We start from the raw sequence: 20960 nt of genomic DNA on the forward strand, positions 1-20960 counted from the left end.
GATTTAGGACACTCTTAAGGTATCTGGTTACATCTGGTTGTTGTAGATGTTTAAGGGCCACCCTCTCAGTTCTTTACCTCAAGCTCTATGCCTGTTATTGCTGCCCTCACAGCCTCAAGGCTTAGTAGAAAATGACATGTACTGGGGTTTATTTCCAGATCTGTCTTTAAGAACAATGTGACCTTGAGTAAGTCATTCAAATTTTCTGTTAGCACACCTGGATACCTCCCAGGTAGATGTGGAATCCAGCAAAATGGTGTGTTAGTGTTGGAGTGGGGAAATATTGGGGGGGGCTTCTTCTCTGTAGCAGATGTTTGAGGTTAGACATCATCAGTGTCTTCATCATTGTCATTAGCACAGCAGGGCTCCTTTGTTTAAAGACAGGGTGTCACTATGTTGCTTAGGCTGGCCTCATCTGAAGACCTTCCTGCCTTAGCCTCCCAAATAGCTGAGATTACAGGCCTGCGCCCAGCTTTTGTTTGTTTTTGTTTATTTATTTATTTTAACATTATTCTTTGAACACCTTCACAGGACCTGATTTGGCTTTAGGTGCCTCTTCCTCAGAAGGTTTATACTGCTGTAAGGCGTGAGGGGAGAAAGGTTTCCAAACAACATAAATAAGAAATGCGGCAGGAGGCAGCCAAAATAAGATGCCTTTATAATCTTCACTTCAGTTCACTCCAGATAGAAGCAGCATAAAATAGTGTAAAGAAAGTCAGCTCTGGGACCAGCAGATGTCATAATGGTTATGTCGCTGGACTCCCATGTAGTTAACCACAGTTCAAATCCTATACCCGGCGGCTTAAAACTCATGCCAGGCACATGTGCATGTGTGCCTAAGATCCCAAGAGGAAAACAGAGGAGACTATCCACTCTGGGGGCTGATTTCTCGCTTTCTGTCTCTCTTTCTCTCTCCGACTCTCTGGTGATTGCACACACTCTATAGCAAAAATCTATTAAAAAAAAAAAAAAGAAAGAAAGAAAGAAAGAAAGAAAGAGAGAAAGAAAGAAAGTCACCTCTGAATTCAGAACTGGTTTTGATTCTCATTGAAAGGCTAAATGAGGGGAACATAAAGTGAAAGAAGTGAGCAATGAAAGGAAGAGACTGGAGTGGGTCTACTTAGAGGGTCTCAGCCGGGGGTTAAGCAGTAAAAACCTTCTCATCCAACTCAATCAACACCAGTGGTTTTGAGGTTATTTAAAAATGTATGTCTTTTAAGTTAAGGAATCAATAAAAATGATACATATATCCTGAAAACATTTTATTTCAATTCACAACATTAAGATGTACATTCATTTGCTAATCTTTTAATGTTCAGCACAATCTTATATGATGCATTATATATGATTTTTCAATTTCTGCTTTTTAAAAATGGAGCAAAAACTTAAAGATATTTGCAAAGTGGAGCCGGATGGTGGCATGGTAGTTAAGGTACTGTACTCCCACATGGCCAACTGCAGTTTGAGTCCTGAACCTGGCGACTTGCTTTTTTTCTTTCTCTCTCTCTCTCAAATTAAAATAAGTAAATAAATAAAATAAAATAAATTATTTATTTATTTTTTAAATAAATATTTGCTAAGCAAGATGAGTGTAGTATCCTTCTAGATGTTTTAAAAACATTCCCCACGCTCAGTCATTTCATCTATTCTCGGTTCAATGCTACCCTTCAGCTATCTTTCATCTTGGCTTTCACAACATTTTTGTTTAATATTTCCATACCAATTCCATTGGTTTTCATTTTGTTTAAATAAACTTATAATCACAATAAAGTACACACTGGTGTGAACAGGTGTGAGGACAAACACAGCTGATTTTTTAAGGTTTATTTATTTATTTCTACCATGAGAGGGACAGACATCCCCATCAGGGTCCTCATGCCACAATCCACCCCCAGTTTCAGCTGTCCCAGGAATCCAGGGCTGTCTCGTGTGGGTCCAGCAGCAGCACCACTGTGCCATTATGTGGCCTGCAACTTATTGTTGTTAAGCACAGAATTCAATCCCTCTGCTGTTGAAGCAGAAGTGCACAAGGTGCCATAGCCATTTACTAGACATGAGCATTCAGAAGGCTGTGGGCATCTGGAAGACAGAGTCAGTTAATCTACCAATTCGGTTAAGAGAGCATCTCCCGGGAACCAGCAGTTAGCGTAATGGCTATGTCGCTGGACTCCCACGTAGTCGACCACGGTTCACGTCCCGGGCCCAGTGGCTTAAAACTCACACCCGGCGCGTGTGCGTGCGTGCCCAAGATCCCGAGAGGAGAATGGAGAAGAAGGGATTGCGGCGTGACCATCCCCCCTGGGGGATGATTTCTCGCTTTCTGTCTCTATGTCTCTCTCTGTCTGTCTGGAGAGCGCACGCGCCCTAAAGTGAAAATCTCTCAAAAAAAAAAAAAAGAGCATCTCCCACAGCCATCCTTTGTGCAACAGGGATTCCCTACAAATCAGCTCAGTGCATTCCCTGGGCAGTTTGGCTGTAGGGCCAAAGACAGGGAGAGAGAACATGAGAAGGAGGAAGGTGATGTGCCTGTCATTCATTTTATAAAATACTACACCTACATTATCATAATAAGGTCCATCGTCTCAAATAGCACATTTGATGTTCGATGTTGGCTTGTTAATTTGACCAGAGAGAATCACAAAGAGAGGGAAAGTGAGAAAGCAAGCTGCCAGGTCCAGGACTCCAGCTGTGGTCGGCCATGTGGGCGTGCCCAGTGCCTTAATCACCACGCCACCTGCTGGTCCCCAAGTAGTCAAATTCTTAGAGACAGAAAGGAGAGTGGTAGTTGCCAAGGGCTGGAAAAGCGGGAGTGAGGAGCTGTAACAGGTACAGAGTTTCGATTTTATAAGATGAAAGAATTCTGGAGGATGGTGGTGATGATTGTACAACAGTGAGAATATAATTAGTGCCAGTGAACTGTGCTCTGTGAAAAAAAACTGTGCATTTAATCTGGTAAATCCATGTTATATGTATTTGACCACAATAAAGATAGGGCAAGAGGAAGGGCATGAGGTATGACCCCTATGCAAGAGGGTTGGGGGGAATGTTCTAGGGACCGGGGACTACAAGTGGCTGAGTGTGGTTGACAGAGTTGGGAGCAGCCATGGCAAGGACTATGAAGGGAAATGGTCTGAGAGTTGGAAATAGATGGTTTTCTAAGGTATCTAGAGATGGTCAGCAAGAAAGAGGGATAGAGGACCAAGTGGAAGGAACCGATATCTACAAGGGGACTTTCAAAATTTTGTGGAAAGTGGAATCAAAGTATGAGTTTATTTTGGTACAAAAAAATTTTAAATCCATGCATGATTTTTTCAGAATACATATTCTCTGTGTATTTTTTTGAAGACTCTGTGTATATGGTTTTGCTAATGGAAAACATGTTGTGATGAGAGGTACAGCATGCTCTATTTGGGAGCTTCAGTTGAAGCAGGAGGCAGTTGGGAGCCCCCAGGTGCCCCGAGACTCTCTTGGTTCTTTTCCAGCAGGTCGCCGCTGGCACAGAGCAAGCCTTCCCAGAGAGCGTCCGAGCCCGGATGGCCCCGCATCTACCATACCCTCCGGTGTCATGAAGTTGCCTGCGTGTCAGCTCTCAGAGAGAAGCCAGATTTGTCTATTATTGGCTCGGACTTGTTTAATTTAAATTTTCCTACACAGGAAAATGAAGGAAATGAAGCTGTCCAGAAGGAGCTTTGATCCCGTAGCAGTTTCCTTATCTGAGTTCAAAAAAGACCCAGCTGCTATTTTCTTTCCTTGGCAAATTCTTCCCTTTGCAATCAAAAGGTCTTACTGAGCTTAAGTTTCGCCCCACAGGAGCAAAGAAGAACAAAACAAGAAATTGTTTGAGCCAATGTCGGTTTCTTCCCAAAGCAATTAGAGCTTGAATATAAGTGAATGAAACAGATTTGAGGTTTTCTTCCCTGGAGGCCATTATTTCAACTGGGTGAGAGAGGCATAGGACTGGGGGCTGCAGCCCATGGCTTCTAAAGCATCTCTCCACACCCCCAAGTACCTGCCTACATCTGCGTACAGGTGGGCCGAGCACAGAGGGAGAGAAAATTGAGGCTGGTGGTAAAAAATAGCCACAGTTTTGAAAATTTACTGTGTGGCAGATAGATCTTATTTAGTAGCTTAGAAGTATTCCCTCATTTATCCCTAGTAATGCTTCTATGAATAGATAGTATTACCCTCCCATTTTACTAACTAGGAAATTGAGGTTCGAAGAAGTGAAGTTAACTGCAGGGCCCATGCTCTTAATTACCAGCAGCACTGACAGAGTACAGGATAATCAGTTCTTCGAATAAAATAAGGTCAATTGTCCTCTCTTTTCCAAGGATGGTTGTAGTCATTTTATAAAAATCTTCCTTCTTTTCTTCATCAGAGAGAGAAAAAAGACCAGCACCCTCCTATGCCACAACCCTCCCCCGAGCCTTCCCATCTAGGCAGGATCATGGACATGGGCATGCACGGAACATACAATTTTGGAAAAGAAATCCCCATGTCCCACGCGGCTTCCATATGACTGTAGCATCACAGAACATTGTACTACCACTGCATCACCATGGCTGGACCTACAGTACTGAAACCAGCAAACAAGCTCACAGATGGCAGCAATCGTAGTAATGCACAGCTGAGGCCAGCAGGTAGCATGGTAGTTAAGGCGCTGGATCCCACATGATCAATTGGGCAGTTTGAGTCCTGGACCCAGTAGCTTGAAAAATATGCTAAACATATGTACATGCAAGCCCAAAAATCCAAGAAGAGAATGGAGGAGAAGAGATTGTGGTGTGGCCATCTGCCCTGGGGTGGGGGTGACTTCTCACTTTCCCTCTCTCTCTGTCTCTCTCTGGCAAGTACATGTACTTTATGACAAAAATCTTTTTAAAAAAGGAAAGGTAAGAATGCACAGTTGCCAGTTACTGAACACGTACTACACTGATATCATCACTGACACCATTTAATTCTCACAACCATCTAGAGAGGATGCATTCCATTTTACAGAGGTTAAAAACTGATCCTCAGTGAGGTTAAGTATTTTTCCCAGTTGCAGAGTTAAAAAAAAAAATTAAAAATTGAAACCTTAGGTTGGACCTAACACAGAGTTCTAAATCTCTACCTCTAATTCAAAGTCAGTTTCACAAATGGAGACCTTGACGTGCAGGAAGCCAGAGATGCAAACCTAGGAGTATCTTGTCCCTGCCCCAAGTCTGGCACTCTTCAGTAGCTACTTCTCACTCTTTTTTTTTTAATTTAAATTTATTTATTTACATTCATTAACTGTACATCATTACAGCATACAAAATGAGATTGTTCTTTCATAAAACACTGTATATTGCTCAGTCAAGCACATCAACATACGTGTTATTGTCGACAAATAATTTTTCCTTTCTTGTTTCCTATATATTTTGCTTTCCTCCCTCCCCCCTTGATGTCCTATCTCTCACCCTTTGCCATTTCCCACTCTCTTCCCACACTGTCTCTGGTATACATGGTTGCTTTCTATGCCTTTTTTCTCCCTTTTTATTGATTCACTAAAGATCTTAATTAAGCTAAATATTTTCAGTAGCAAGCACAGCTGATATATACATAGCCATGAACACAAGTCTGACTTTAGGCATAAACCTTAGTGAATAGAATGAACATACTATAAAGTAGCACCTAGCTGGGGCTGTATAGCTCATTACAGTCATTAAATGGGTTTTTTTAGAGCTTTTTTTGTTTGTTTTTTGTTTGTTTGTTTGTTGCTATAGGGTGCGTGCATTCACCAGAAAGACACAGAGAGACAGAGAGACAGAAAGTGAGAAATCACTCCCCACAAGGGGGATGGCCACACCACAGTCCCTTCTCCTCCATTCTCCTCTCGGGATCTTGGGCACACACATACACATGCCCAGTGTGAGTTTAAGCCACCAGGTCCAGAACTCAAAATGTGGTCGACTACATGGGAGTCCAGCAACATAGCCATTACACCAACTGCTAGTCCCTAAATAGGTATTTTTTAATGATTTTTTTTAATTTCAAGAAAAACAGTTTAAGTTTTAATAGATCAAAATTTTAAAAATGTTAGAAATTTGCTTAAGACTTAAAGCCAGGAAAAAGGCTAAGATCCACTTCAGACAGTAGGTAGATAAACCTATCAGTAGTTGAAGAAAAGACAAAAATCCTTAAAACTGGACAACAAAGCATAGAAGAAAATCAATAAATTTTTAGTCAAAAGTCATATAATTAATCTCTCTTCTACTGAATTTACAATGTTACTGTGGTGTGATCTTTCCGTTTAAATTCTGGAAGTTAACATTCCAAGTTATTATTGAGCTTTCCTGTCTTGTCGCTGCCATTAAGTTGGCCATTCTCTTGGTTACTTTTTGTACTCTTATTTCTGGGTGTCTGAATTTAGTTTTCCTGGTATAGCACTCCCTTCAGTACTTCTTAGAGAGCTGGTCTGGTGTTGGTAAATTCTTCATTTTTGTTTATCTGAGAATGTTTTTGTCTTTTCTTCCCATATGAATGATAATCTTGCTGGGTATAATATTCTTGTTTGAAATTGTTTTTCACCTAACACTTTGAATAAATTTTCCCATTCTTTACTTGCTTACGTTGTTTCCAATGAGAAGTAAGATGTTAGCCTGATGGGATATCCTTTGAAAGTAACTTGACATTTCTCTCTTACCAATTTTAGTATCTTGTCTCTGTGGTTTTGGCCAATCTGGCTATGATGGACCTTGGAAAAGATCTTGGGTTGATTCTATGTGGGGTCCTTAGCATTTCTTGGATCTGGATATTTAAATGACTCTCTAGGTTTAGAAAGTGTCTTTCCAGTATTTCATGGAATAGATTATCAAAGCCCTTATTATTTTCTTCATTTTCTGGGATACCTATTATCCAGATGTTGGTGCATTTAATGGTATCTAGTATTACTTGTTTATTATTCTCATTTATAGGGGTTATTTTCTCAGTCTTTTTGGTGAAATTTTCCAGGTTAGAGGTCTGTCTTCTACATCTGAGATTCAATCTTCTGCAAGATCTAATCTGCTTTCAATACTTTCAAGGGAGGTTTTGATTTTCTGTATTACAGCCTTCATCTCTAACAATTCTGTTTGATTCTTTTTTATGGTGTGTAATTCCTCATTCAGATTCTGCAAGAGCTTCCTCACTTCCTGGAACTCATGGTCTCTTTTCTCCTGTATCTTCTGGAGTTCATTGGCTCTCTTCTCTTGTATCTCTGTTAGCTTTGTCACTATGAATATTTTAAATTCCTTATCTGACATTTCCACGAATTCCCTTGTATTGTCTGTGGAGGGTGAGGAGTTATTCTTTTCCCTTGGAGGAGAGACATTTTCTTTGTTTCTCATATTTCTTGTGCTTCTGTGGTGGTTTCTGGTCATCTGATGAATTATATGGTTTTTTTTTTTCTTATTTTTGCAGATAAATCTGAGAGTTCAGAGGCATGCAGGAGGAGGCGATCTGCACTAAGCAGTACTGTTTTTCTCCCTTTGCATAGCAGATTCCATAGAATATCAGGATTACTCTGATCCCAGCTAGATCTGGGGGACAGGAGAGTGAAGTCCGGGCAGAAAGCCTTTAATTGTCATTATCCCTTAAAGGGGCCACCCAGAACTCAAATGTATGTGGCTGGTGATTGACTTGTCCTGGCTAGATCTTGCTACTTCCCACTCTTTGGTCCCATGACCAGTACCTTTCTTAGACCCAAGTAAGAGCTGTCTTACCTCTCCAAGGAGTCTTGTCCACCCAACTGCACCCCTTTCTAGACTGCACACCAGGGCCTAGAATTCCCATGCCGAAATGACCCCAAGTCCAAGTCCAGAGACCAAGCAGACACTGCCCAGATCCATACATCCAAGGAAGAACCACATGGTCTAAGGCTCAGAAATGTGGCTAAGGGGGGTGGATGTTTGCTGCAGTGCACACAGATATTGAACATGCTAGCTGGGGTCAAGGTGTTCCTGCATATATACATTAAGGCCTCTGTGATACAGAAAGAAGCTGGGATGGAGGGAGGAGGACAGTGAAGGGGGAGCTATGAGCTACAGGCTGCTTTCCCTGCATTGCCACATTGCCCACAGAACCATGACAACTCCAAGAATTGAACATCCAAACTGACCTTCCAGGGCCTAATGGAGTAGCTCAGTTAAGAGGAGAGAACATTCAGCATCTGTTAAATATTGATCAGTTTGTTAAGTCGATATTAACTTTTAAATACGGGGCTTCCATTAGTATTGGGTCTTACTGTGAGCTTCAAAAATTAGAGGTGAGCCTGCCTTTGACTTCTCTTTCACTGCTCAGACTTCTCTAATCCCCCACGACAAGGCTTTCAAGGTTTCAATGACTTCAATTCTTGGTAGACCGCCCCTTCCAAAGAATGCTCCATTCTTACCCAACTGTCATTGACTTTCTACATGGGCCTGTATCTCTAGCAGTCCTGGATGAGATGCTACCCTGCTTTCTGGTTAAGTTGCATGACTGTCCCCAGGAATTTTTCTGACCCAACCAGCTGGGGACCCAGTCCTTGGCACCTCTAGCTGGGTGTTCCTGGAGAATGTGTATATCCACAAGGGCTCATTGTTACTCACGAGGAAACCCAAGCCAAGTAAGTTTAGGTAAAATGAGAAATTTATTGGCTCATAGAACTGTGGGGGAAAACTATCTGAAGGGACTTACAAACCCCATCAGAATGGCTTTTCTATCTTTTGCCTGTGTGTTGTTCTCTCTCTCTCTCTGTCATCTCTCTATCTCTCCCCAGACCAGTTCTATCCACACTTCAGGAAACATGGCCACAAGTTTCCTGACATCATTGACAGTTTTTCCTCCACAGAGAGACTGAATTCTTCTAGGTTCAAAGACCCACATCACTAGCAAGGGGACTTGCTGGCATATCTTGGTTCAGTACTTACCTTGATCCAACCATCTGAAGGCTGGAGGCTTTTCCCTTAAAAACGCTGCTGTCATAGAGTCACAGGAATACAGAAGTCCTCCATTACTTGGAGAAGTGGAGGATGCTGAGTACAGAGACAATCCTTCATGTGTCTCCTGAGGTTGAACAATTGATTTCCACAGTTGCAGAACTATCAGATTATGTCTGCCTTTCAGCCTGCTCCCTTCTCTCTTTCTCTTGCCTCTTTTCCCTTCCTTCCTTTCTTCCTGACTGGGATTCAAACACTCAGTTTTCTCTTTCCCAATGAATCTAGGCTATAGAGTCATAGAGAGGACCCAGTCCTAGCTCTACCACCAACTTGCTGATGGCTCTGAGCACATTACTTTGTCCCCCAGCTCTTAATTTCCTCTCCTACTAACAGGGGGAAACTGGATCTCACCGTGGACCCCTCTCTGTTACTGAGTCTGAGCCTCCCAAACAATCATCCTCTCTTGTCCAGACTCTTTTTTCCCACCTAGTTTTTTAGAAACCTTTAAATAACGGATCTCTCTCTATGCAAAGTATTCATTTTTCATCCTTGATTTTGAACCACAACATTTAGAATTTAATATAACCTGTGTGCTTGGTTTTATTTTAAACTGAGAAATCAGAGTTGATGCTATTTGGATGAGAGCAATGTTCCCTCCTCTGATTAATCTCTTGAGGAAATAATGCCATTACATGAAGCCAGTGGTGTTCCAAACAAAACCCTTCTCTGTAAAAACCTCCAGATGTAACTTCCAGGTCGTTAGGCCTTGGTGGAAGAGAATGGGGCCAAGCAGTGAAATGTCTGACTTATTCCTGAGCTGGCTCATTTTTCTGCCTCCTTCCCACTCCCTTTTACCTGTTCAGCTTTAAAGCATCCTACTTTCTCACCTGCTGTCATATTTACCAAAACAGAGGCAAAGAAAATGCCAGGTACTGTGGCATATGCCTGTGGTCCCAGCTACACAGAACGCTGAGGCATGAGGATCATGACACAGTGAGGCCCTGTCTAAACACACACACACACACACACACACACACACACCCTATGGGCAGGGACCAGTCCAACTATTACCTTCAGTTCCACGCATCAAGGCGAGGGACTGTAGGATAGAGTTCCCTGATTAAATGAGTTTGGGAAGTGCTGGACTAAAGACATTTCAATGGGCTCTTTTATCTCTCAGTACTTCTTTGAACACTTAATGTTCTCAAGTGCCTGGTAAATTGCCAGGAAAATAATAGTTTCCCATACATATGTAACCAGGGAGTCCCATTTCCAAGACGCATCTTGTGGGATGACTGTTCCAAGGAGCATACTTCAGGAAATGCCATTTGAACTGCAACCCATCTGCATTAAGGTACTGCTCCATTCAGCCTCTTACATGTGAAGTCTTTTCTATTGGTCAACTTCTTTTGCTTTAAAGTTGCTAAAGAGCTTCTATATCTGTTCTTTCAATTTACCCTCCCAATAGTCCTGTTAGACAAATGTACAGATGAGGGAAATGGAACTCGGTGGGGGTGGGGGGCAGGCCTCTTCATCTCAAGTTTCACCTCTGGGAAACCCAAAAGCTGGCTCGGCATATCTGATGAATGTACAAAGAAATGGAGGCAAAGTAAGATAACTCATTCAAGTTCACAAACAAGATGGCAGTGAAGCCAAGTCTGAGACTGATGTCTCTAGACTCCCGGATCTGCCATCTTTCACTTTGTAGAGAGGACAGTATGGGAACCACCAGCCAGCAGGCAGGGAGGACATAGTGGGATGCTGATAGGAAGGCTGGGACTGACTGGAATTCTGAATGCCGATGCCTGGCATTTGGACAGAGGCCCTTGGAGAGTCTGAATTTGTCCTGTCAACAACCCCTTCTCCTGGTGAGATTCCAGAGGAAGACATAAAACGTGAATGGACAGCAGAACCGAGGTGCCATTTTATCATTACCTGAGACACCTGATAGTCCCTCAGATAGGCGCTCCATCAACTGAGTTGGAGGTTATTACAAGTTCAGCACCCTCCTCCCACCAAATTTTACCATCTGGAGGCTGAAGCCCCTAGTTTGAGTGACCCACCCAACAACAAATGAACTCTAGTAGGATTATGGCCTCTAATCAGTGGTACTGAGGAATAAAACCATCTTCTCCTTTCTAGGACAACCCAAAGTAGGCACTGCTGGCCAACTGTCAGTGCCCAGTTTGCCTTTTTAAGATACTTTTATTAAAGGTAGGGGCCCATGGAGGAGGGACCATGGTCTTCCCTCTACTCCAGTTCTTGGGGGTAGCTGACAGGGGCTCTTAGAAGCTTGGTTGGGTCCCTCTGCCATTAGGACAAGGACAAGATAATCCTAGACCTTGGATGCCACTTTGTCCTACCTAGCCCTGTCTTTTTTTTCCCAGTCCCTCCTTGAGGCCCTTTGACATCTTTCATCCCTCAATCCACTCTTCCCCTTTGGAACTCACTACCCTCCCCTTACTTTCAGTTTTTAGATCCCAAAGAGTCTTTTTTATGGGTTACATGTTAAATTGAAATAATTTGGCCAGTTTGATATATTGTAGCTTCCCTACCTCCCATGGTGAGATAATACCTTTCAGCTTCCCTTGCCTTGTGTTGGGCAAATTCTCATGAAGAAAAGTGTCATTGTGTGCTTCTTTATTATCATCAGAGGTATTACTAAAGGCTCAAAAATGTAATTGCTGGCTTAATTTTTCTAGCCAGCAACAAAACAGGCACATTTGTGTGAGAGATTCCTCCCTGGTGAAACACAGACAAGAAAATGTTGCAAGATTTTGGCAATGTTTTGTCTCATCTACTGTAGGCACTATATGGCTGAATAATGGCCACCTAAAGACACAAGTTCTAATCCCCCGAACTTTGAATATGGCCTTATTAGAAGATGGTTTTGCAGATGTGATTAAGTTCAGATTCTTTTTTTTTTTTTTTTTTTTTTTTTTTTTTTTTTTTTTTTTTTTAGAGAGGTTTTTGCTATAGGGCGCATGTGCTTGCCAGAAAGACAGAGAGAGACAGAGAGACAGAAAGCGAGAAATCACCACCACCCCCAGGGGGGATGGCCACACTGTAATCCCTTCTCCTCCATTCTCCTCCTGGGATCTTGGGCATGCATGCACCCACACCCAGTGTGAGTTTAAGTGACTGGGTTCAGGACTCAAACCACAGTTGGCTACATGGGAGTCCAGTGACATAGCCATTACTCCAACTGCTGGTCCCAAGTTCAGATTCTTAACACTGAAGATTTCCCTGGGTTTTTCAGGTGACCCTAAATGCCATCACAAGTGTCCTTAAGAGATGAAAAGGAGGTAACAGAAATGATGTACCATATTATGAATGTGATCTCTGTGAGCTTCAGTCCAGCCCACAGATGCCCCCATCAGCCAGGGGCATCCCCAGACCCTTGTGTTCTCCCCCTACCATGGCACAAACCAAAATGGGACTAGCCACTGACAGGCCAATGTGGACTTCTATTTCCAACCCTACTATCCCAAAGAGCTCTCTGCAAAATCAGAATGTGTGTGTGGCAGAAGTAAATACTGGGAGCACTTCTACTTGCCAGAAGTAAATTCTGGCAGTGCAGAGGTAAAATGCAAGGCAGGGCTGACCTACATGGAAGGGTTCAGGGTTCTTACACGGAGACCTGAGTACACTGGACATGCACAGTCAAGACCTTGTCAGTACTATCTCTCACTCATGGGAAAAATACAGAAAATATTTTAAATACGAGTAGATAAAGTTGGAAAAGGAAGCAGCATCGAGAATGAGCAAGCAAGCTCCCCAGTTGTTACAATGGGAAGCTTTCATTGAGTGCTCACTGCGCCAAGATCATGGAACACTTAACATGCACAAATCCCTTTAATCTTTAACAATCATGTTGTAGAAGCAGAAAGTGATTTTCCAGAGGAAACCAGCTGAGGGAGGTTAATGCCAAAGCCATGGGAACTGTGAAAGTGGAGCCAGAATGTAAACCCAAGTATGCTTGCAGTAATAGCCTTGTAAGCACTCAACTTACTACCTAGTACTCAGCTGGGCCAGTATGTATGTATGTATGTATGGTATATAATGGGTTGCTTCCCAGGCAGTCTCTGTACTTTTCACTATTTACCATAAAATGTAAAAGCAGCTAAAAGGAACACAGTGGTAGGGAAGCTCTGGGATGGTACAGGGTACTGCAAAAAGCTCATGGAAAACTAGAATTAAAGTATTATTTTCAAGTTCAGTCACTTTCCTTAGAGCAGGGCTATGAATTTTGAAAACCATGCAGCTTTTTCGTAATGCGCATTTTCTGGGAACTTTTTCAAGACTGCCTATATGTATGTCCATGTGTAGGGGGTTGGGGAGTGAGGGATGGTGGTGATACAAGGAAGAACTTCCTCCCCAAAGGCACCAGTTCAACGGTGTTCTTTGAGGGCTCATTCTCAGTAGGAGTCAAGCCTTCAGTGACAAATCCAGAAGCCAGGAAGAGTACACAGACCTATGGCAAGGAGAGAAGCCACTTTACATCAATCCCAAACTCTAGTGACATGCACAAGGAAAGGTATAAGGAAGTTGGTGAACGGTGAGTCTTGAACATCAAGGACCAAGGAGAACGGGCTAGTACAGAAATCTAAGCGGTGAAGCACTTCACCTGTTAATCGACAGAACAGAGTACTGCTCAGGAAATTTCAAATTGGGGGGACCAAATATAATCAAGGTTACCCCACATACACTAGCCCTGTGGTTCTGGAGGTTGTATGTTAGACTCACCATAGGTGCTCTTAACATCCTGATGCCCTGGTGATTCCATCTGAGACCAATTAAGTAAAATTCTCTTAGGGTGGATTTTAGTATTTTTTAAAGTTAGCCCCTAAATTCTAATATGCAAGCATTATTGAAAATCAGTGTCTGGTTCTAATGTTTAGTGAAAACATTTTAAGTGGACAATTTTAAGTTGACAATTACAATGATCTAAGCCAATATTGCTCAAACATTTTTGGACACAATTTTCAGGAAGCCTCACATACATTTATGCATATCAAATAAAAGGAAGAAAAAATACCTTGACTCATGATGCACTGATACTTACATTTTTTAAAAACAACAATATTGGTCTCACTAGGTTTAAGAAACACTGGACTAACAATGTGGTAAAGGAAAGCTTTAGTGTTTCATGTAAGCATGGGTTTAGAAAACTGGGTACAGCCTAGTGAAAAAGTAGGCAATCTTAACATGGTTGAAATGTTAATGGATAATTTCAGAGAACAAATTTAGTCTTCCCCCAAAGTTTTCAGTGAAGTGCATTTTTACCGTGCTGGTCAAATCTCATCCCTGGTAAGTGCATGCCAGTTTTTATCACTGTGCCACCAGAGATGACACGGGCTCTCCAAAATTAAGTTCAATTAACCTTTTAATGCATCAGACCGTCTCCCACCCCATTTTCCCACCTGTAGAACAGGGGAGGAGAGCCACCCTGAGAAGATGACTGTGAAGCCTAAGTAAGGTCACCTAGCACAACACTAGGTCATTGGAAGGGATTCAGTAAGCGCCAGCTTACTTTCTTTTGTGTATTATTTATTCTCAAGTTTAAAGTCACTTGCCAAGCATGTTAAATTCTACAATGCATGGTGTTCATGAAGAGAAATTATCCAGCCCAAGATGCCAAGAGTGCCAAGGTAAGTAAACCTGCCCCTGAGGAATCCACATCAGAGACTGGCCAGCGAGGTTACACAGGATTAGACAACAAAATGAGGACTCATAGTAGTTATCTGTTTAAAAACCATAGGCCTGCACGTTTGGACTCTTGAATATGAAACTAAACTTTTTCCTACCCAAAGAAACGCAAGAGCAATGCATATCACACTGCCATCTGCCCTTAAGCAGGGTATGAACTGCTTAGAGGCCCAAGTTATACTGTAATTCTGAGAAATAAAAACACTCATGATTAGAAAAGTACTCTACATCTTTCAAGTATGTCACATATGCTTGTGGTAGTTCTAAACAACAAGCTAATTAATACAGAATAAAAAATAACCAGTTTTGACTGCTGGTCAATGTATTGGGCCATTGGGAAAGTAATGATGCATTTTTGCATAGGAAAACATAGACATGTCATGACTTTTCCAACAACTCGACACAAAACTAGCCTATGATGAGAAAGCCACCGCACACGTGCCAGAGCAAATGAGGAAATATTTCTCATCACTGAGCCGCCCACTAGGAAAGCTTAACCACACCGAGACTACTCAGAATTCTGAGAAAGTGAATCTCTTTCTCCAAATATTAAGATCCAATATCCCCAGAGAAGTATCAGGTACTGGGTCATCGGGAAAGTCATGACATTTTTCTATGCAGAAATGTGTCAATGACACCATTGTTTGGTGCTCTAACTACATACTCTAGTGAGAGATACTGGCCATAGCAATCATCACACACAAGCTAGAAACCTACAGGCGGATCGTAAACAATGTAGAAAAATATCTTCAATCCTTCTTACAAAAGCCAGCCATTAATCATAGGAACTCATGCTAATTTCTTGGCCTTTCAGAAAATAATTTTTGATAAGCTATTATGTAGCAAGGCATAATAAACCAGATTATTCATATGAAATTTTTTTACCCCCCCCGAAAGGTTTTTGCCATAGTGTGCATGCTTGTTGGAGAAGATAGAACGAGGGAAAGTGAGAATTCACCTCCCCTACCCTCAGCAGTGATGACCATGCTGCTATCCTTTTTAATCCAGGCTCCTCTCAGGATTTTGGGCATACATGCACACATAACCAGTGTGATTTTCAAAATGCTGAGTACAGGACTCAAAATGTGGTCAGCCATATTGGAGTCTAGTACCTTAGCTACCACAACACTTGCTGGCCCCAACAGCCTCCTTTCTAATAAAGAATCAAGGACAGTAAAAAGTAAGTTAGGGATTTTACCTACAAAGGGTTAATCATTGCTTGGACATAACCAATATTCATGATGAGCTAGACTTAAAGTTCAGCTCTATTCATTATTGGGTTATTAAAAGGATTGGTCATTTTTAGAAATATCACAAAGTGACAAGTGAAAATTAAATATAAAACTCAATCCCATGTTAAACATTTACCCAAAATGGCACATTCTGAGGATTCTAGGTGGTTACTAAGCATATAGTACAATTGTTTGAGACAGCGATATTGAGATGTAGAGACTGATTTAGGCCAGACTGGTGCTTCCTGTTATCCTGAATTCTGTTTTGGGGTACAAGAAATGTTTTCACATTTTTTTTTTAATTGAGGGATTTATGCTATGGGGCACATTTGCTTGTTGGAGAAAAAGCAAGCAAGAAATCCCCCCCCCCCCCATGTATGGTCATATGGCCACATCACAACCCCTTTTCCTCTATTCTCCTCTTGGGATCTTGGACACAAACAATGTACCTGGCATGAGTTTGAAGCCACCAGGTCCGGGACTCGAACCAGGGTCGGTCATGTGGGAGTCCAGCAAAATAACCAATATGCCATCTGCTGGTCCCCCCATTCATATTTTAAAAAATCTTTCATCTTTTGGGACCGGCAGTTAGCATAATGGCTATGTCGCTGGACTCCCATGTGGTCAACCACAGTTCGAGTTCGGACCCAGCGGCTTAAACTCAGACCAGGTGCGTATGCACCCATGCCCAAGATCCCGAGAGGAGAATGGAGAAGGGATTACGGCATGACCATCCCTCCTGAGAGGTGATTTCTCGCTTCCTGTCTGTCTCTCTCTGTCTTTCTGGCGAGCGCACACGCCCTATAGCAAACCCCCCCCCAAAAAAACTTTCATCTTCTGCTTTTATGAGCTTCCAATTATACACGAAACACTAGCCCATCTTCACCTCTCAAAAGGTAAATGCCTATCGCGTATACATTAATTTGCATCTTTAAAAAGTAAAATTTAAGAAATATCCTAAGAGATTAACACCAAAATGGCACAAAGTTAGCAGAAATTGGGCCACCAGGTGGTGTAGTAGTTATGGCACTTAACTCCCACATAGTTCAAATCTTAGACCCTGTGGCTTGAAAATCATGGTGGCTGCATGTGCACGTGTGCCCAAAATCCTGAGAGGAGACTGGATCCCTCTTGTGGGGTGATTTCTCACTTTCTCTCTCTGTCTCTCACCTGCAAGCACATTTTCCTTATGGCAAAAAAATTTTAAAAAAGCAAGCAGAAATTAGAGTGGGGAAGCACTGAATAGCTGGTAAATGGGTCAATATCCTTAGAACATATTCAAACATCATCAATGAGAATGAGTACATAATTCATGAAAAACAAACAATAACTATTTTAACAGATTGGTTTAGTTAAAAGATAATCTGAAGGGAAGTTGACCCTCATTCTTAAGGGAGCATGAACCATGGCATCCTCGTGGGCAGTGTGGCCCCCACTACAATTTTGCATGTGGCATAACCAGATAGACAAGATTCATTACATTATTTAGAACAGCAAAAACTTGAGAAACACCTAAATCCACCAAGAGTGGGAAAAGTTAAAACATTTTCAGTTTTCTCTTAATAATAGAACTGATCACAGCTGTGAACTTATAATACTGAATTATATTTACTGGTTTCTCAGGGCATGGTTTTAAAAAAACAGCTTACAACAAAGTAACATATATACCCACATAGATAAACCTGTCAAAAGGGAGAAAAGGCCATTTTCACATAGAAAACAAATAGAATACATAAGGAGCAAAAAAGAAAAACTCTATTTTCATACTAAGTAACTTCATTTCTGCTACAATAATTCACACTCTTCTCTCCAATCCCATTTTAAATGAGTGACAAGACTAAGAGTTTAGAAATGACACCATAAGATGAACTTTATTTTAAAGCTCATAAAAGTTTTCACAACCAGTTACAACAGGATCAACATTTCTTCTGTTTTCACACCTTCACATGACAATGTACTGGATAGTGAGAGAGATAATCTTAAAGTTTTGTTCTGCATGCTGCTAACACATTTCACTAGTTTTTGTTTCACTTGTTGAATTTTTAATAATACCAAAGCAAAAAGTCATATCCTATTGGAGAGAATTGATTTTAGAAAGCCCTTATGAAACCAGACTTAAGTCTTGTTTATAAACATCCACACCCACACATGCTGAAATGGAGAGCAAAATGCAAGAAAACTACCTTGGCAGGAACAAATGCTTAAAGATTTTAATTACAGCCCTCGTGAACAAGCAATACAGTTTTTTTTTTTCTCCTCTGAAAGACAAAAGTCGATTTCATCCTCAGTGATGCAAATGGTAAGACTGCACAGAAGCTTAGTATGAATTCACAATTCCACAGGAATCTGAAAGTTACCAAGGCAATTTTCCCTTTTAGGATCATAAAGACTACAGACTTAAGCTTTTTTTCTTTTTCCATATAATACACAAAATTTCTAAACATCCTTAAAAAAGAAAATATAAATAGTCTCAGTATGTTATGTAGAATCACATACTATGGCAAAAATATCTTATTAGGTGAAGGAATAAGCCAATTTAATGCCATCTAGTCCAAGTCCATATTAACAGAACTCTTCTCATTAGGGTAACATTCACCATTCTGATGTGGAGGTTCAGCACCAAAATTATTTTTGCCATCTAAATCTTCTTCCTTTTTATCAATATTTGGGCCATTGGGAGTTCTTTCCAGTTTGGGTGATTCAATTTTTGGTTTGGGTTGTGTTACAACAGGTTCACAAGCATTGTTCAATTCCTAAAAAAACAGAAACAAAAAACTAGTCATCAGATTAGCTCGGATCCACCCAGTCCAGTTCTTTTCTTTCTTTTCTTTGTTTTTAAAAGACATTTGTGCTATGGGGAACATGCACTTGCCAGAGAGACAGTGAGTGAGAAATCACTCCTTAGGGGAGATGGCCACACCACAATCTCTTCTCTTTCATTCTCCTGTTGGGATTTTGGGCATACACACAATGCACATTTTAAGTTGCCCAGTCTAGGACTCAAACCATGGTTGCCTATGTGGGAGACTAGTGACATAATCATTACACCATCTTCTGGTCTCACCCAGTCCATTTTCAATTACTTCCCTCATATATATGACTCAGTAGTGTTCAACAACTCCAATCATACACTAAATAATTCCATCTTCTCACCACACCTGCCCAAAACCATAGGTTGAAGTCTGGTCAAAAGACATGGGGGTCAGGTGTGGAGGAATATGTGGTAGAAAAAGGCTAAGGCCACACAGAGGCCCAAGTTCAGAACCCAGACCAGCCTAAAGAGAATGCATAGTTTGCATCTGTGGTCCTAGCATAGATGAGGAGGCAGAGAATCACAAAGGCAACACCCTGTCAAAAAGAATTTCCTTCCCCTCTCTCTGGCCTACTTAGTCCCTTGCTTGCTTCTAGACTCCCTCCCCAGCCCTATTTTTTCTCTTACAAAAAAAGGGGGGGAAAAAAAGAGAGAATATTCTTCTCTGATGTATCAGGGACTACCTAGGCACTCATAAATATGTATGTATATATATACATATATATATATATGTATGTATGTTACTCCTCATTTAATTCTTCTAACAGTATTTCAAACAAAGGTGGGGATTATGATCCCCCATTACTGAAGGAGGAAAATGGTTTAACAAAGTTAAATAGCTTTAAAATCAAGTAAACTAATGCACAAAGAGCTTGAGTTTATATCTTGAAACTTAAAAGGAGTTTAAAATGTCCTTTTCTTAGGCGTCACTGTATCTGAGGATCATTCCTTCCTTGGCTCTTCTTCTCCAGAAGGCCTTCCCTGGGTCCCCTTCACTGCCTAGAATTTCCTACCCTTTACCCTACTTTATTCCAACACCATTTGATATATGACACTAAACTTAATGCTGGTTTCCCTGTGTGTCTCGAATGAGAGTTCCATAGGTGCAGGGACTTTACTTTGTACTCTGAATGCTTAACCCCTCAAATAGCTGCATCTCAATGTGTGTATCTGTCAAACTGAATGAATAAATGAAGAAGTGGAAGTTTAACAGGAGCTCATAAAATATTCTATATTTTATGTTATCAATAATAAACTAAGAATGGTGGTCTAGGAATAAAGTATAAGTTTTATAAGAAAAATGGCTGTTTTAAGGGTCAAATGTTTATAACTCAAAGAATTATTTTATTTAGCTTTATTTATGTATTTATTTATTTTAATTTGACCTGAGAGGGACAGCGAGAGAGAAAGTGAGAAAGCAAATCACCAGGTCCAGGACTCAAACTGCAGTCAGCCGTGGGAGTCCAGCGCCCTTCACCACCAGACTGCCTGTCAGCCCCCAAACGATTATAACCTGAGTCAAGAGAACCCACAGTAAACATGAAACAGTAACACTTACCTTGATTTTTGCTTTAATTTCCTGAGCACGTACAACTGGATCCTGAACAAGACTCTTTTTGGCCTGAGCATTCATGACATTATTCATCCACTCCATCACTTCATTAACAGACTTCTCAACCTTTTTCATTTCAGACTCATCAATATGGTTGTATTTCTCATCCTGAACAGAAAAATATGGTCATTCAGTAGACTCGAGTATTTAATAGTAGCATTTAAATTGATCCAGCTTTCTACGAAGTTCAAATCTTCTGATCTCAAATACAGAAATTTCTCACTTAAGACTATTTTTAACAAGGAAGATGTGTCAGCCTACACTGTAGCTTACTAAGATCTAGGCTTATTAAAACCCTATTTACAGAAAGACTGGTTTACCTTATTTCTGAAGTCAGCTGCTATCTTGGCATAGTGCTGCAGCCTCTGTCCTAATTCTTCAAACATTTTAGGCCGTTCCTCAGCTTCTTGAAACCGAACCTTAACTGGAGTGCCAATTTTCTAAAACAGAACACAATAAATTAACAGCTGTCATGTCTTTCCTAAAGACCTAATAGTTTAACAATCGGTTTACAACAGACATCCCACTTTTTAGGAAAAAAGGACCTACCATCAATTCTTCCAACTTGTCTACATATGCTTGTTTAGCTTGGTCCTCTCCTTCTTCATAAAGCCAGTCTTCAGTCTCTGTGAGGAGTCTCAGAAAATTCTGATGATCCTTTACATAAAATATGTCAA

At 41.1% G+C, this 20960-nt stretch overlaps 2 protein-coding genes across 3 annotated transcripts in view; one reads left to right on the plus strand and one right to left on the minus strand.

The window, feature by feature from the left end:
* Nucleotides 1-3693, plus strand: part of LOC102468237 (WD repeat-containing protein 49) — an 81846-nt gene extending 78153 nt beyond the window's left edge. Inside the window, exon 21 of the mRNA XM_014591544.1 lies at nucleotides 3486-3693. Within this exon, the coding sequence (XP_014447030.1) occupies nucleotides 3486-3693 (208 nt within the window). The remainder of the gene's footprint in view (nucleotides 1-3485) is intronic.
* Nucleotides 3694-17703: 14010 nt separating this feature from the next.
* Nucleotides 17704-20960, minus strand: part of HSPH1 (heat shock protein family H (Hsp110) member 1) — a 33482-nt gene continuing 30225 nt past the window's right edge. For both annotated transcript variants that reach the window (XM_027775678.1, XM_027775677.1), the window contains exons 15-18: nucleotides 20833-20940; nucleotides 20604-20723; nucleotides 20230-20391; nucleotides 17704-18612 (exon numbers count right to left, since the gene is read on the minus strand). In XM_027775678.1, the coding sequence (XP_027631479.1) occupies nucleotides 18406-18612; nucleotides 20230-20391; nucleotides 20604-20723; nucleotides 20833-20940 (597 nt within the window). In that variant the 3' untranslated portion in view covers nucleotides 17704-18405. The remainder of the gene's footprint in view (nucleotides 18613-20229; nucleotides 20392-20603; nucleotides 20724-20832; nucleotides 20941-20960) is intronic.

The sequence above is a fragment of the Tupaia chinensis genome, unplaced genomic scaffold, assembly GCF_000334495.1.
Source record: "Tupaia chinensis unplaced genomic scaffold, TupChi_1.0 Scaffold000597_1, whole genome shotgun sequence".
Taxonomy (NCBI): Eukaryota; Metazoa; Chordata; class Mammalia; order Scandentia; family Tupaiidae; genus Tupaia; species Tupaia belangeri.